We start from the raw sequence: 15,929 nt of genomic DNA on the forward strand, positions 1-15,929 counted from the left end.
GCATCTACCGGTCATCTCAGTCAACCATGGCACCTGCTGGGTCTGTCCCGAGACATCCTGCACCTAGCCTGGCACAGTAGGGGGGTACAGCTGGTGGTGGTGCATCTACCGGTCATCTCAGTCAGCCATGGCACCTGCTGGGTCTGTCCCGAGACCTCCTGCACCTAGCCTGGCACAGTAGGGGTAACAGCTGATGGTGCATCTACCGGTCATCTCAGTCAGCCATGGCACCTGCTGGGTCTGTCCCGAGACATCCTGCACCTAGCCTGGCACAGTACGGGGGTACAGCTGGTGGTGGTGCATCTACCGGTCATCTCAGTCAACCATGGTACCTGCTGGGTCTGTCCCGAGACCTCCTGCACCTAGCCTGGCACAGTAGGGAGGTACAGCTGGAGGTGCATCTACCGGTCATCTCAGTCAACCATGGCACCTGCAGGGTCTGTCCCGAGACCTCCTGCACCTAGCCTGGCACAGTAGGGGGTACAGCTGGTGGTGCATCTACCGGTCATCTCAGTCAGACATGGCACCTGCTGGGTCTGTCCCGTGACCTGCACCTAGCCTGGCACAGTAGGGGGGTACAGCTGGTGGTGCTTCTACCGGTCATCTCAGTCAGCCATGGCACCTGCTGGGTCTGTCCCGTGACCTCCTGCACCTAGCCTGGCACAGTAGGGGGGTACAGCTGGTGGTGGTGCATCTACCGGTCATTTCAGTCAGCCATGGCACCTGCTGGGTCTGTCTCGAGACCTGCACCTAGCCTGGCACAGTAGGGGTACAGCTGGTGGTGCATCTACCGGTCATCTTAGTCAGCCATGGCACCTGCTGGGTCTGTCCCGTGACCTGCATCTAGCCTGGCACAGGAGGGGGCTACAGCCGGTGGTGCATCTACCGGTCATCTCAGTCAGCCATGGCACCTGCTGGGTCTGTCCCGAGACCTCCTGTCAGCAGCGAGCCTTCGACACTTCACGTGGCAGCCTCAGAGTGCACCTAGCCTGGCACAGGCGCCGTGGTGACGTCACAGTCACTTAGTGGCGAATCGCGGTTGTGTTGGCATTGGCTTCGAACCCCAGGGGACCCGAGTTCGATTCCCGCTCACGGTTTCCAACACCGGTGACGATTATCTGAACCGGTACTGGGCCTCCCCTAGGTCGACCCAGCCTCAAATGAGTACCTGGTGTAGCGGTGTGTAGTAAACATCGCCACTGGGGAGACAAAGGCGGCCGGGCGTGGTGCTGCCCACCCACCCGCTCGTGAGCCATGCCGGCCTTCATGGGTGCTAATCGCTAACAGCACTTGCCCCAAGTCTGCCAAGGCTACACGGGGGTCCTTTGTGTGTGTGTAACTCGAATATATAGTGGTCGACTTAAGGCATCAATCAGCGGTGGAAGAGAGTTTTATTTGAATAAGTGTGAGATCCCTCCGAATGACACGTGCACACCGACACATTTTAGATTTTTATCATGAGGCCTCATTTGCCAATACCAAAATATAATAATAGGTTTTTTCCCTTTTTTATTTTTCTAGCGACGAAACTGAAACCTTTTGCAAGGAATCGTGTTTACATTAACCACAATACTTGCAGTCAGAATGCAAACAAAAAACTACACAAAAAAGGGGGAAAAACCCTATTATTACATGGTAGATTGTTTAAAAACCCTATTATTACATGTTAGATTTTTGAAAAACCCTATTATTACATGTTAGATTTTTAAAAAAAACCCTATTATTAAATGTTAAGATTTTTGAAAAACCCTATTATTACATGTTAGATAAAAAAAAAAACCCTATTATTACATGTTAGATTTTTAAAAAAACCCTATTATTACATGTTAGATTTTTTTAGGCAGTATGCATTTTGACAATGAACCTCATCCAAACCGTCACAGCAATACATTTACATACGCATGACGTCACTCGCATTGCCACTTAAGAGCGCGGCAACGTCATGTTACCTCCTCTTCAGCTCATTTACATACGCGTGATGTCACTCGCAGCCAGCACGCGGTCTCCACGGTAACCGGCACCCGCACGCCCTCCGCCATCACTCGCGGGGTCCCCAGCCCCCTTGGCTCCTCCTCGGTATCCGCGGTGCAGATCTCGATCTCCTCTACAATGTGAACCTGCAGTCGGTTGCTCCGCATTCACAGCGGCCGCACGACAGCGGCAGAAGAAGTAGAAGATGTTCTCGGACGCGTCGAACGAGGCTGCCGCGAGCTGCACCTCCTCGTCCTGGCAGCAGCAGCAGCGGCAGGGGCAGGGCCCTCAGGCCCGGGCTGACGCGGCCGTCCAGAGCGACCCGCCGCAGAGCCGCGACGCCGCGAGCCAAGCGAGGCGCTGCGTTACACGCGGCTCGCAGACGGACACGAGCCCCCCCGAGCCGGCCTCGCGGGGTCACGGGCGCGGCGATGAGGACGAGGAGGAGGGCCTCTTGGCGTTCCTGCTCGCCGTTGAACCCGTCCTGAGCGGACAGCTCCGCATGAACGCCGCGAGTCAAGCGTTTGACGGCCACGACGTGGACTGGACGGAGCGCGGAGTGGAGGTGAGGCTTGGTGGGGTTGGTTGTGTTGGTTTGGGGGGGTGGAGAGATGTTGGATGTGGGGGGGGGGGCACTGGCTTTGCGTGATCGCGACGCTGGGAAGTCTGTGAAACTGCTGGGTGACTTTTTTAAAAAATGTTCTTGCTGTGGAGTTCACAGCTGATGGTGATTGCTTGTGTTGCAGTCGAAACGTCGGAAGGATTTGTTGTTGTTTTATATTTTTATTATTTTATTATTTCCGTGGAGTTCACAGCTGATGATGATTGCTTGTGTTGCAGTCGAAACATCGTGAGGATTTTTTATTGTTTAATGTTTTTATTATTTTATTATTTCCTTTCGACGTGACTTTACCGAAAGAACCAAGGATATTGTAGATTTGAAGCTTTCGTGACTGCAAGGATTCATACTCTTAGGTTTTTTCGGTAAAGTCACGTAGGTAAAAATAAAAATAATAGAAATAATAATAGAAATTAAATAATAAATCACGACGTTTCGGAGGCTAAATTTACTGTATCAAGTGATGACGGAGACTTGTGTTGCCAACGAAACGTCGTGATTTATTATTTTATTTCTATTATTTTTATTTTTTACCTACGTGACTTTACCGAAAAAACCTAAGAGTATGAACCAAGAATATGCTGGGTGACCGTGAACACAAAGAGCTTTGTAGCTTGTCGGATTCCTCCAGTATTCTGACGCGATCATCTCACGACTCTTGCAAAAACAACGACATGTGTCCGTACCAGGGGCCACTGTATAGACACTCCGCTAATATAGATACATTGTACAGAAAACTGCATTAAAAAACAACATGTAGCGCATGTCGCCTTAACAATCTCAATACACATTGCAAAGTGTCGTACTCCTCCAATGGAGTGCCATTCACAGGCCCTTATCCAGCAATGGTTTGGCCATGGCCCATGATGATGATGACATCACCATATCTGTCAACCCACACGGTTTTCCCCGTGTTTTTGTGCAGGGTAATTGAGTTTACGGGCAAAAAAAAATGTTTTGTTGTCTATTTGTTTGTGTTTCTCCCTTGTGATGGGACTTTGTGGGATGAACGTTGAGATGTATAAGGGCACGGGGTGACCAATAAGGCCTGAATTTGTCTGTAATAAGGTAGGGGGCACTGATAAGAGGTTGACAGGTATGCATCATCCACTAATCTCAGTACATCTTCTTGGTTCTTTCGGTAAAGTCACGTAGAAGGGAAATAATAAAATACAATTTCTTCTTTTATTATGTTTTATTTTTTATTATTTTATTATTTCCCTTCTACGTGACTTTACCGAAAGAACCAAGAAGATGAAACCCTGCAGTCACGAAAGCTTTATATCTAAATTTCATCTCAGTACGTGTACTGTACTGTATTCGATATTTTAACAATCCCCCACCACCACCTGTAATGTATTGATCCACCACTTTCACCACTAATCTCAGACATGTCCTCCCCTGGATATCCGGAGAGACCATCACTTGGCTGTACCCATCCCGAAGATCCTCTTAAAGAAATCCGCCAATTACCTAAAGGACCACTGAAGTTGCACTAACTCCCTTACCCGTAGCCTCAGAAGTGCCTTTTTATTTCCGACTAAAATTCCACTTAAACTGGCTTTGGTAAAGGGGCCGTCCATAAATTACGTCACGCACCTAGGGGGGGTCAGACATGTGTGACGAGGGGGGGGTGTTTGAGAAATGTGACGTCACATCAAAATGCGCAACTTTAAATAGATAGACAACACGTTCTACTTAATTAAATTGACTTTTTAATACATGTTTTCTCCTACAACATCAGAGTGCAGCGCCACATTAAATACGCACTACCATGACAATAGTTTAAAGCGATTTGAAGCATGTTTTATATTTTTTTTGGGGGGGGGGGGGGGGCAGAGCTTTGTGACGTCATATTTGAGGGGGGGGCTGACTTTTTATAACGCCATGTGACGAAGGGGGGGGGGTCAAAATCGCGTGACGTCATTTATGGACACCCTTGTTACACTCCCTTCACTAAACCCCTCATGGCCCAATCCGACAAAACTACAGTGCCTGTGCCTACCTTTGTTCGTGCGACTCTTTGCTCTCACGCTACGTTTGCACTATTTTTAGATTCGCCTCCCGTCTTGTTTGCGACTGTTAAAATACCTCGCTTGTAAAATAGCCGCGCAGCTGTATAAATTGGATCATCCGCGTAACAAATCAAATAAACTCGAGCTCAAGCCTGTTGAGAAATAGGGTCACAAATCCGTGCGGTACCTAGAAATGGATCAACCTGTCACGTGTCATACACCAAGGCGAGCAGTATGGGATTAGGCAAATCGGAAGCTTAAAATAAATAAGACGTGATGGGTATTAGACTCGTGAATGTAATCAGAAAGAGGAGGTTGTGACGGGTGGGGCACATGCGGGACTGGCGACAGATTAGATCATGGAGATAGGTTCTGGAGACATGCTTTGGAGTGGCACCCGGAGGTTAGCGGTGAGGAGATGATGAGGCTCGTGCTGGTGACGAGGTGGTGATGATGATGATGAGACTGCAAAGGAAACTGGAGTTTAGCTGCTTTGGCCAGTAGAAGGTGGTGGGTGGAGACACAACACTACGGGACTACACAACACGAAACAAATGCCTGTAACATAAAACACAATCATACACAAGATGCAGCAATTGCCTTACGAACACAAAATACACTACAGTGCACTACTACTACACAACATAATACAAATGCCTTACACCACATTGACTAGAGGCGTGGATATCTGCTTCTCTAGCTGTGTGTTGTGGCATTCGTGACCTAGCAGGTTAATATTGTGGCCTTGGTAACCTTGGAGGGGTCGGACACCAGGGGTCGTGATTGTTGGGCTGCTATAGACCGCATCACGCGCGTTCAGATGCACTTCTGCGGCCAGTCTGGAACACTCTTCCAAAAATTTTAGAAGTGCTTTTTGTGTTTACTTTGTTGTGCTCCCCCCCCCACACCTCCGATTAGCGTGGTTGGCTACGTATGGTGCGAAAGAAGTTTAACATATAACATACGTACATACTGCAAAGGGAAAAACCACTGCTTTCGATGTTCCTGATGTTGTACTCTTCCCAGATGTCCTGCTTGCATGAGCTGAGCTACGGAGAGGCAAAGACCCGAGGGCTGGCTGCGACTGCCGTCAGTTGGAGCTGCACAGGAGCCATGATTGGTGTGGCCTTTGGACGGTACGGATGCGCCAATCTCTTAACATTTCCACGTATTTATTCAGCTACGATGTATGAATAACAGGGTGTGTGCCGTTTAATTGATGAGCACCTTTCATCACCTGAGTTTAGTTCTGAGACGTCAATGAGCAGTATAGAAGTTTTTTAGTGGGAAGTGGGTAAGACGGTCTAACCCAAACTTCTCTTATACGTACATGAAATGAAATGATGATAATAATTACAGCACCTTTCATAACATCTCAAGGTGCTTTAAATCAATGACAATGGGGGGGAGGGAGGGGGGGTTGAGTAAGAAGTGGCTGAGTTAATATAGAAACAAATAGTACAAGAGTCACCATATATCAGTTTAATGTTTCTGAAACTTACCGGTAATTGCAATCGTGCTAGAAATAATGTGTCCAAGCCGACTTACGCAACGGGGAATTTATTATTTAACATTGATTTATGTTTGAGCAATATTTCGATTTTCACGTGACGCAGTTTTTTACGATTATTTCTATTTGCATCATTGTTGTACTTTTATTTTGTTTTTGCCTTTGTCATTTTGATGGCCCTTTTAAGTCGCTCTTGCAAATGAAACTATCCTTGTCTCTTTGAATGATCACCTGGTTAAACAAAACCATCTTGAACTTGAACAGAAACGAGTAGAGTATTCCCACGTTATTCACGCACTTGCTATCCGCGATTTTGCCTATCCGCGAATCGCATCTGGAACTCTGCACGACTGGATCGAAAGAGAAAGTGGTGGGATAAAGTGATGAGAAAGAATGTGACGAGATAAAGAGATGAGATTAAGTGACGAGAGAAATAGAGAGAGAGAACTTCTCGAAACTTTAGAAGCATCTGCAGACATTACTCGTACGATATTCGTAGAGCCAATATTGTTATCCACAATATTTGCTATTCATGGGCATCTCCGGAACGTATCCCTTGCGAATAACGAAGGAATACTGTACCATTCGATAGGAGGGTAATTTACTGAATTTGTCCCCAACAACTCTTCATTGCAGACTGAATGACGGAGATTGGACTGTGGAGAACTCGATGATCTGCTTGTGGAATGTGTGCCGGAGAGGGCTGATCCCAGACGTGCCTGATCGCACATTGGATGTTCCAGGCTGCCTGCTGTGCCTCTCCTTCCACCCCACATGGCCAGCGGTCATTGCGGGTAAAACTAACGCTGTTGTTTATTCTCCCTTGTTATTTGGAACGTGAGAGATGCTGCCACGGTAGAATGGTTGACACAAGTGGCTTGCACTCATTGGTTTTTTCGGTAAAGTCACGTATGTAGAAATAGAATAAAATTTTACTAAATTAAATAAAAATAAATCCCGACGTTTCGAACGCAACACAAGCGATCATCATCAGGTGGAAATGGGGCAAAACACACAGCAAGGGAACACACAGGGGGACACCAAGCACACAGCACACAGAGAACGGTAAACTGCACGGAGGCAAACAACAACAAGAAGATGGGAGACGAGAACTCAACAAACCTTAGAAACATAATGTGATGCAAAACCAGTCGGCCAACAACACAGTCAGACACTAACTTGGTTGACCACGATTTTCAAAAGACTTGCAACCAACAGGTCGTCAATCTTATTGCGTGGAAATTGAAACATTGGGTACGTTTATGATGACCACCACCTCTGTCCACCCAGCAGTAAAAATGGGTAGGCCACAGTCGAACAGTAAGTTGCACGGAGTGGTGTAAAGTGTGGGAACTCTCACCTCTTCCAAGATTAGCACGTTTGTCTACGTACGGTGCGAAAAAAGTTCAACATACATCTTACCAGTGTGGAAGAGTAGGGCAAATAGCATCTGGAGGGACTCTCTAGATCTCCCACTAGTGGAGGCCCTTCCACCAGCAATGTCACGAGCAAGCTATTGCAAGGCTGCACCTTTACCTTAAGGGACATGATGAAACCTTGGGAATGATAATGTTTAGGATCAATATTTGCTCAATAGTGCTCTCGGTATGACTGAATGCAAGCCTTCCGAATGAGACGATTGTTTCATGTAGATTCATTTGTATGTATTTATGTATGTTGATCTTCTTTTGCACTGTCCGTAACCAACCGTGCTCATCGGAGGTGCGATTTTCATTTCTCACAAGTGAAACCCTGTATTTGTCAAACTGGTGACATTGAAACGATCAATCAAAAACTTTGTAGTTTTTCATTCCATTACTGGATCATATTTTCTTTTGTGTGAACCTGTTTTTATATTGTTTGTTCTTTCACCAAATGTTTTTCCTGGTGGAATATCGGCATCACGTCATGAGAAAAAGAATCCATTAAGAAATCTCACAGAGAAGTGCAGCCCTATGTGTCTAAGAACAAGCTGCTCGAGAGATTCTTCACAGAGATTCTTTTCAAAATCCCTTGCAGTGGCCTATTTATCTTTACACAATAGGGGGCGCAAAATTCCCACTTTGCTGTAAAATTGCTGTTCGTTGCATGGACGTGAAAAAGTATTTTTGGAAATTATCAAAATGACGTGAAACATAAAATATTTTTTTTGGCATTCCTTGGTGACTGGCCTGAGACCAATGACATGCTTCACTTGAGAACTTTGGTGTTTAATCCTGGGTGGCTGAAATCCAGCTAATTGCTTTGACCTCTGATCCGCCTTGCCACCTAGTCAATATCAATATTTTTTTGCCATATTTTTCCATGGTGAATGTTTTTGATAAGTGAATAGCAACTCCCGGATGGAGGTATAGCTGATTACGGTTAACAGAATGCTGTATGTACGCATGTTGAACTTCTTACGATCTTGTGTTTTGATTTAGTGTGCTGATCTTTAAAGGTGCATTGAACATTTTTGGTACTCTTACTGATGCTCCTTCACCTGAGGACGGCTGCTTGCGTTGTGGCCGAAACGTCGTGAGAATTATTTTATTATGTTTTATTTTTATTATTTTATTACTTCCCTTCTACGTGACTTTACCGAAAGAACCAAGAAGATGATGCTCCTGCTGTTGTGGAGTGACTCATGCAACCAGCTATGGCTACAGGGTTTGGTGGTCTATGTTGTTTATGTCGTTTATTGTGAAATTTCGGTCATAGTTCCTATGATCACTGTTACATTGCTTTTATGGCTTTATTTTGGTGATTTCGAAAAGTTTTTTGGTTTGGCCTAGTTTGTTTGTTGTAGTACGGAGTTAGACTGATGGCTTTAATCTAAGTTGTCTTGTGGTTGTTGTTGTTTGACTTGCATCCCACTGGGATTTTTGCACACAGCGTTGGTGTACAGCGCTTTTTCTGGAAGATTTAGCTGTTTTTTCCTGGATTTTTCTGTTTGCACATAGTCACTTTAAGATGTTTTCTTGTTCATGTTTTAGTTTTTTGTTTGTTGTGGTTGCACCCAATTCAAGAGCCGAATGGCTCACAGGGCTATACCAAATAAATGAAATGAAAAAAAAATGAAGTGAAACTGTCGCACTGTGCTTAGCCAACCGTGCTAATCGGAGGTGTTCGGTTTTATTAGTGTTTGTCTTGCATGTACACGTGTTGCTTGGATAACAAGAAACATTTTCATGATTACATTTTTCTCGATCATGTATACGTTTCTACGTGGACACGTATTTGTACGACGCATTCTTTGTTGGAACCTTAGTCCGATCTCGCAGAAGAGACTTGTTTTACATGGGCTCTCACATCGTCATACGTATGGTTCATGCATGTGCTGTATGCATGTTGTCCCTTGATACGTGAAATGCAGGTGGTGCAAGCAGCGGAGAGGTGTTTGTGTGGGACACTTCGCAGGAGGAAGATCCACTTCTGGCCCATAGTGGCGTAAATGCCACTACACACCAGCAGCCTGTGACCCAGGTACAACATGGGGCAAACGTCCTTTGCCCTTTCCCGTTCCGAGACGACTTAAAATTTCAGGGTGGGTGCCGTTCACCGCTGAATCTCGGAACGCGCTCGCGGTTCAACGGTAATTTTGTTTCGACAGGTATAGCGCCGTTGTTTTTAAAGACATCGCGTACTCTCCGCAGAGAACCACAGCGACATGACCGCACTCTCTGATAGCTGGCGCCAAACTATGCCACACGCCCTCCCGCATGGCCTTGTGGGAGCCTCGGTATCAATAAAGTTATTTTAAAAATTTGTTTTTTTCTTTTCCGGCTCGACGTGGGAATGGTTTAATGTCAGGCAGGGTTAATCCATATCTCTCAATATATTAATCTAAAATAAGTACCGATATGTAATGTATACTCCTTTGTCATTCCACTGCTGGATGAAGGCCTCCGCACACTGTGGGAGTTGTTTGACCATACTTCTCCAGGTTAGTCTGGGCGAGTTGGTTTAGTGGTGAGCAGGCTTGGTTCATTTATCATTTGCCACTGATGTTAATAGTGGCAAGAATCAAACTTGAGTGGAAGGGGTTAATAGCGCCATGCACTAATCAATGCATCACTTCTCCACCCCAATCATAGCCTGACACCGCTAATGAGGATTATTCTACAGTGGAGTGAATTTTAATTATGTATAACAAATCCTGCCTGGAGGTGCTGTGTTTTCATTTTTTATATTTGTATTTTATTTATTTCAGAAGGAAGGGCACAATGAGCTGTTAGGCTATATTTCATAGGCGTCTTACGATGGCACAGATGTTTAGAGCACATAGTTCACAATTAGCTTGTGAATTCAAATCCCCGTTGGGAGTCAACTCGGAGCATCATCTATCCATGCTTATGCATACAGGTGTAGTGTGGTTCAAGGAGGCTTGGACGACGTAGTCGGAGGCACACTTATTTATTCAACACAGTTGTATCTACAGGCCGAGATATACAACACTTGGAGGGGTATCGGCCCCTCCACCTGTCTAACTGGGAGATCGACAACCTATGTCACAGCTAGCCTATTCCTAGGTCCTCCACTATCGGGCTAGGGGAGGCTAGCTAACCCAGCCCTGGTTAAGCTGGGATTACGGCACCCTGAGTTCTCAGACCGGCTCTTACAAGAGCATCGGCTCTTACAAGAGCATCGGCTCTGGGCTCTTGGGGCCACGCCACTGGCTGGCCTTGGTCGGTCCTGAGAAGGACAGCGATCCAAGGGAGTCCCAGGGCTTATCTAGCAGGTCTTCTTGCTTCTCTGGTTAAAGCTGAACACTCCACCCCGAGCCCTCCGGCTCACCGCCTTATATAGCAATTCCCCCCTGAGGGGTGGGGCCGTGGGGGATCCCAGCGCCGTATTAGCCCCCCAGGCTAAACGGCGCGGACGTCGATGTAAGCACCTGCTCGCGTACAGACATAGCCACGCCCAGTGTGTTTGTTTCCCATCCGTATCAACTCTATAACACCCCCTCCGTAACACCTCTACACAGGTAGTCCCCGACTTACGATGGTCCGACTTACGATATTTCGATCTTACGATGGCGATAGCGATATGACAAATTTGTAAAATATTTTACATTTCGCGCGGCAGGCAAACGCAGAAGCGTACGAGGTACGATACTGTACGTTGGGACGCTGCTGGGATGTACTGTACGCATATAGTTTATACAGTACGGTACTGTAAATTGCTCTGTTTTGCTAAATTATCACCATTCTTTAAGACTCCTGGGTAGGCTAGGCCATCTTCGACTTACGATATTTTCGACTTACGATGGGGTCGTCGTAACGCATCTCCATCGTAAGTCGGGGACTAACTGTATATGCATGTTGAACTTTCGCAGCGTACGTAGCCAACCGTGCTAACCCTCCCTTTTGGGCCCGAGCCTGGTCATCATGTGCCCGGTCATCAATGCTACAACAGTGCTATCACGTGATATGTTGGTATCTGCTTAGTTTGGCAAAATTCCAGCTGTGAGCATACAAATCTGGATTTCACTGCCGTGTGATGAACATTGCTCTCATATGTGTTAACCAGTTCACGTGAAGTGATCTCAGAGGTAGCTCTCTGACATCCACTCCCTTGGGTCCTTTGCAAAACACGAATGTTTGCACTATCATACAAAGGAGGGAGATCCCAGCTTGATATTGAGTCTCATGGCATGACTCCGACCGATAGTACAATTGGGATGCATTTTTTTGGGGGGGGGGGTATATTTTTAATAGACAAAAAAACCCGTGTGCAATTGTGGCAAGTTATATGGAGTGACACAGGAATGTGGAATTTCCAGACTCTAAACACAAGGTGACTTTTGGCCAAACATTAGAAACTGAATTACGATCTATATAATTAAGTTAGTTTTGACCGAGGTCATATGTTGTGTCTTCCCCAGGTGCAGTGGGTCCATTCTCCAGGTCAGAGCCGGGTGCTGTTGCTCATGTCGGCTGGGTTGGATGGGTGCGTGATGACGTGGAGAGTGGAACTGAGCACAAGGAAAATCACCCCAAACAACAGGATTGTGCTCCTAGCAAAGCATCTTCCCAGCACCTCCACCCTCAGCAAAGTAAGTCGTACATCGAGTGGAGGAACTCAACTTTTCTGCATAGAAACAAAAGTCGAGAAATCTGGCAAGCACCCAAACTTGGAGAACAAGGAACGCAAGTGACGTGGGGACTGTGCAAATCCCTGAAGACAGAAATTCAAGTTGTTTAATTAGCATTCAATTCAAATGCTTCACAGTGAAATACTCAAATCTAGGTAATATAACAAATAATATGCTGTAAAATCGGCAACTTAACTCTCAAAGCACATCCTTCCGGCATTAAAACACATGAGTACTCAATTAATATTTATTGTAAACACCAAATCTGAAGAAGAGTGTCACATGCTGATGGATAGGACATCTGAATGAAGCTGCACGATCAGTAGATGAACATGCATTTGTTTTGCAAGGTTGATAGAAAGGGGAGCACGCTCATTGGATAAAATCCGCAGGTTAAATAAAATCTCGCAAACCATGGACACGTCGCTAGACGAAATGATGGCCGATTTTCAAGCATAGTGATGAAGTAAGAGCCAAGAAATGGAGTGCGTCCTAAGAAGATAGGATCTAGACCGAAGAGACGGAGCGATGTAATCAGGTGCTAGGCTGGATAGTTGCATTTTGGAGCCGCGAGAGATAGCAGTCGCTTGTGGGCGGAGGAAGGCTTCACCCAGCAGTGGACTGACCATGGCTGTTTATGATGATGGTTCGCCACGGACTGTAAATGTGACCCCGTCTGCACGTTCTCACTTCGTGGCTATGCTTTCAAAATCTCTCGCAAAAAAACCTGGGCTTGCTTGCGTGTTTGTACACACTGACCGCGCAGGTACAGAGTGAGCTGCCTCTGGGCATCACGGCATTCTCACTCTCGGAGGATTCATCCATGTGCGTGGCTGGGCTGGAGGGCGGGCAGGTGGTCAGGTGTCCCCTGGATCCTCTCGAGCAACCAACTCGAAAAGACCAGCCGCCTTTAAACACGAAGAGCCCAGCCTTGTTCCCCTTCGTGAAGCACCAAGGACCGGTGTACGCTGTTAACTTCTCTCCTTTCAACAGGTACGGCATCCCCCAGCTTTGCTGCCACTGCTACGTAGCCGAGCGGTAGCACTGTTGTCGCTTGTTGTCAGATGTATGCGGTTCAGAGCCCATCGGCCGCCCTGTTTAAATACTGCAGGCTGTATTCACCATGAATCATTGTCTCGTCTTCTTCTTTTACAGTGGATGTTAAGAGATCACCATGACATTATTTGAAAAATAGCCGGCCACGTGTGCCGGTGTCGTGGGTCCAAATTTGATAAACGATTAGCAAATGACTTAATTGGGAGAAAAAAAAACTGCATATTGGCAGACTAATGCTCATTTTCGTGCTGGGCTTCTGTACACTTTGTTATGCAGTTATAGCTGCCACTGGGGGTGCCGCTTGGTTAGACTGCAGCAGGTCAGTCTCGCGCTCTATAAACGCAAATCCTTAAAACCTTATGTATAATTTCCTAATTAGAACATTTATTTATACTGGAGAAATCCGATGAGCTATGAAGCTCTTTTTTTTACAGAAGTCCAGGAGTTTTACAGATGTCCAGTTCACACACGTGGTGTGTCTGTGTGTGCAAGCTGGTACTGTTACAGAATGACCCAGCAATGGTAACTATGCTCTCAGTGAAAACAGCTACTGTCGCAAAGGTAATAAAACAAAAAAAATGTTGTCTCGGTAGATTGCGGTTATTGAAAAACAAGCTAAGCCATGTTTTTCATTGTCAAAGTAAACGTGCGTTTAGTCTGTCGACCGACGAAGCCATGGAGTTCAATGTCGTTGAGCCTCCCTGGCTCAACGGCGACCTTACAAAGGTGACCTTGCAAAGGTTGAAACCCCAAATAGGTGAATTAACCAAAAACACGAAGGCGATGAGATTCACGCGTAGATGCTTTCACACACGCTGCGGCCGCGTTTGCGTCCGTGTTTTTAGGAACGCGTTTCTGAGCGGCGGCATAGACGGGCAGGTGCGCGTGTTCTCAGCGCTGCTTCACGACCCCGTTCTCGTGGTGCGCGCCGCAACCTCCTACGTCCTGGCCGCTGCCTGGTCGCCCGCGCGGCCCCTGGTGCTCGCCGCATCAACTGCAGAAGGTAGTCGACGCTCTGACCTTGATCCTACTGCAAAGGCAATCGTTGCTCTGACCTTGCTCCTACTGCAAAGGTAGCGGAAGCAAGGTTTGAGGAAATGGGCGGAAATCAACGGAAAGCAGTGAGATTTTATGCCAGGAAACAAGGTGGGCTGCAGGTAACATTTCTATGCCTGCTGAACATCTGTGAAAAAGAGCTTTACGGCTCATCTGATTCCTCCAGCATAAATACATATGCTGATTCTAATGTGATAAACAAAAAATAAATCACGCGATTTTTCATTGGGCTTGTTCGATATGGGAAGTATCCCAGACAATATGAAAATCAATGGTAAGATTAAAAGTTTATCTTTAAAAAAAATTTTTTATTGTGTGTGTGTATATATATATAAAACTCTACATTCTAAAATGTCTTTAATTGTTCGAGTGATAAGTGAAGAAATATCTAAAATTGGTCTCTCCAATTTGCCTTGGTGAAAAGTGGAGGTGCTTGTGTCCTTACTGGCTTAAACTCAGCGATCAACACATTCCTGCGGAGGGAGCTGGTAGGAACGTTGGGTTGCTCGGTCAATGGCCAGTGTCAACGGCGGCATGGTGTATTCCGCAAATATGCCCGACTGTGAGGGCGGGCACAAGCCGGTGTGAGTAGGTTAAACGTTGAGTTATATAAGGGCACCACGGTAAAGTCACGTAGGTGAAAGAAAAAAAACGAATCTAGAATAACACGATAGTTGAATAAATGAATTCACACTGAGTACAGTCAAAAACTGAATCGCCGACATGGCGAATTTTTTCCCCACTGTCCACTCTTATATTTAGTAAATTTGTATTTTACACCCTTCTGTCCCACAATTTTGTTATTTTCAAAATGACCCGAAAGGCTTTGGGTGTGTCTCACTTTCCGGAGCAGGTTATAATCCGGAGCGTGGATTTTATTCCTCAAACTCCAGAAAGTTGCCAACTCTACATCTCTGCAGATCGGGACTTCTGTTGCAATCCCCAAAAATGCTTTCGCCATCGTCTGTGCAAAACTAAATACAAGCTACTGGTCTAGGACTGTTCAATGCTAACACGCCGTGTCATGTCGACGTGTCTTTGCAGGTGAACTACTGTTATTTGACCTGGCCATTAAGGACAGTGGTCCCGTACACTGCATACAAGCAAGTCCAAGTTTGAGTCCAGTCTCCTGCCTCGCCTTCAACCCAAAGCAACCGGGACTTTTGGCAGTGGGTTTACAGTCTGGAGCAGCGCGTGTCTGGACCCTGCCTCCGGAGTTAATTGTCCCCGGAGTTCACGAGACGGATCGTCTTAAGCAGTTGGTCAGTGCAACTAGCGACTAAAGTGTTCAGACTAAAGCCGAACTAGATTTAACGTGCACGATGCACTTGGACAACGTCTCTTATTGTCAACTTGGAACATGGACCGTTATTTTGCCGTTGAAAATGTTCAAATAAATGTCGCACGAATTGAAAAGTCTTGAGACACACTTGGGAGGTTTAGCACTCACAAATTGCCAACACATGACCATCAACATCACAAAAGAGAAAACAGAAGCACGCAGACATAACCAGTCAAGTAAACAGATTTTATTTGTATACAGAAAACCAGGCTTCAACTTCAGTAGCAACATAGGAGCATACGCGATTTCATCCGTGCGTTTTGAGGTATCGCGATGTTGTCGTT

At 46.1% G+C, this 15,929-nt stretch overlaps 1 protein-coding gene across 1 annotated transcript; it reads left to right on the forward strand.

The window, feature by feature from the left end:
- Positions 1-2,030: 2,030 nt before the first annotated feature.
- On the forward strand, positions 2,031-15,719 carry DYNC2I2 (dynein 2 intermediate chain 2). The gene is made up of 8 exons (XM_078616280.1): positions 2,031-2,536; positions 5,632-5,741; positions 6,752-6,909; positions 9,471-9,580; positions 11,982-12,152; positions 12,958-13,184; positions 14,093-14,250; positions 15,348-15,719. Exons 1-8 carry the CDS (start codon positions 2,177-2,179, stop codon positions 15,584-15,586), a joined length of 1,533 nt encoding a protein of 510 aa, XP_078472406.1. The 5' UTR covers positions 2,031-2,176; the 3' UTR covers positions 15,587-15,719.
- The last annotated feature ends 210 nt before the right edge of the window (positions 15,720-15,929 follow it).

The sequence above is a fragment of the Lampetra planeri genome, chromosome 50 (genome assembly GCF_965212315.1).
Source record: "Lampetra planeri chromosome 50, kcLamPlan1.2.h2, whole genome shotgun sequence".
NCBI lineage: Eukaryota > Metazoa > Chordata > Hyperoartia > Petromyzontiformes > Petromyzontidae > Lampetra > Lampetra planeri.

Bases quoted from the DNA above. Each gene is read 5' to 3' on its own strand.
- DYNC2I2 (XM_078616280.1), top strand. From the start codon at position 2,177: ATGTTCTCGGACGCGTCGAACGAGGCTGCCGCGAGCTGCACCTCCTCG. The intron at 2,537-5,631 runs GTGAGGCTTGGT...TACTCTTCCCAG, and splicing joins GGACGGAGCGCGGAGTGGAG to ATGTCCTGCTTGCATGAGCT. The intron at 9,581-11,981 runs GTACAACATGGG...TGTCTTCCCCAG, and splicing joins ACCAGCAGCCTGTGACCCAG to GTGCAGTGGGTCCATTCTCC.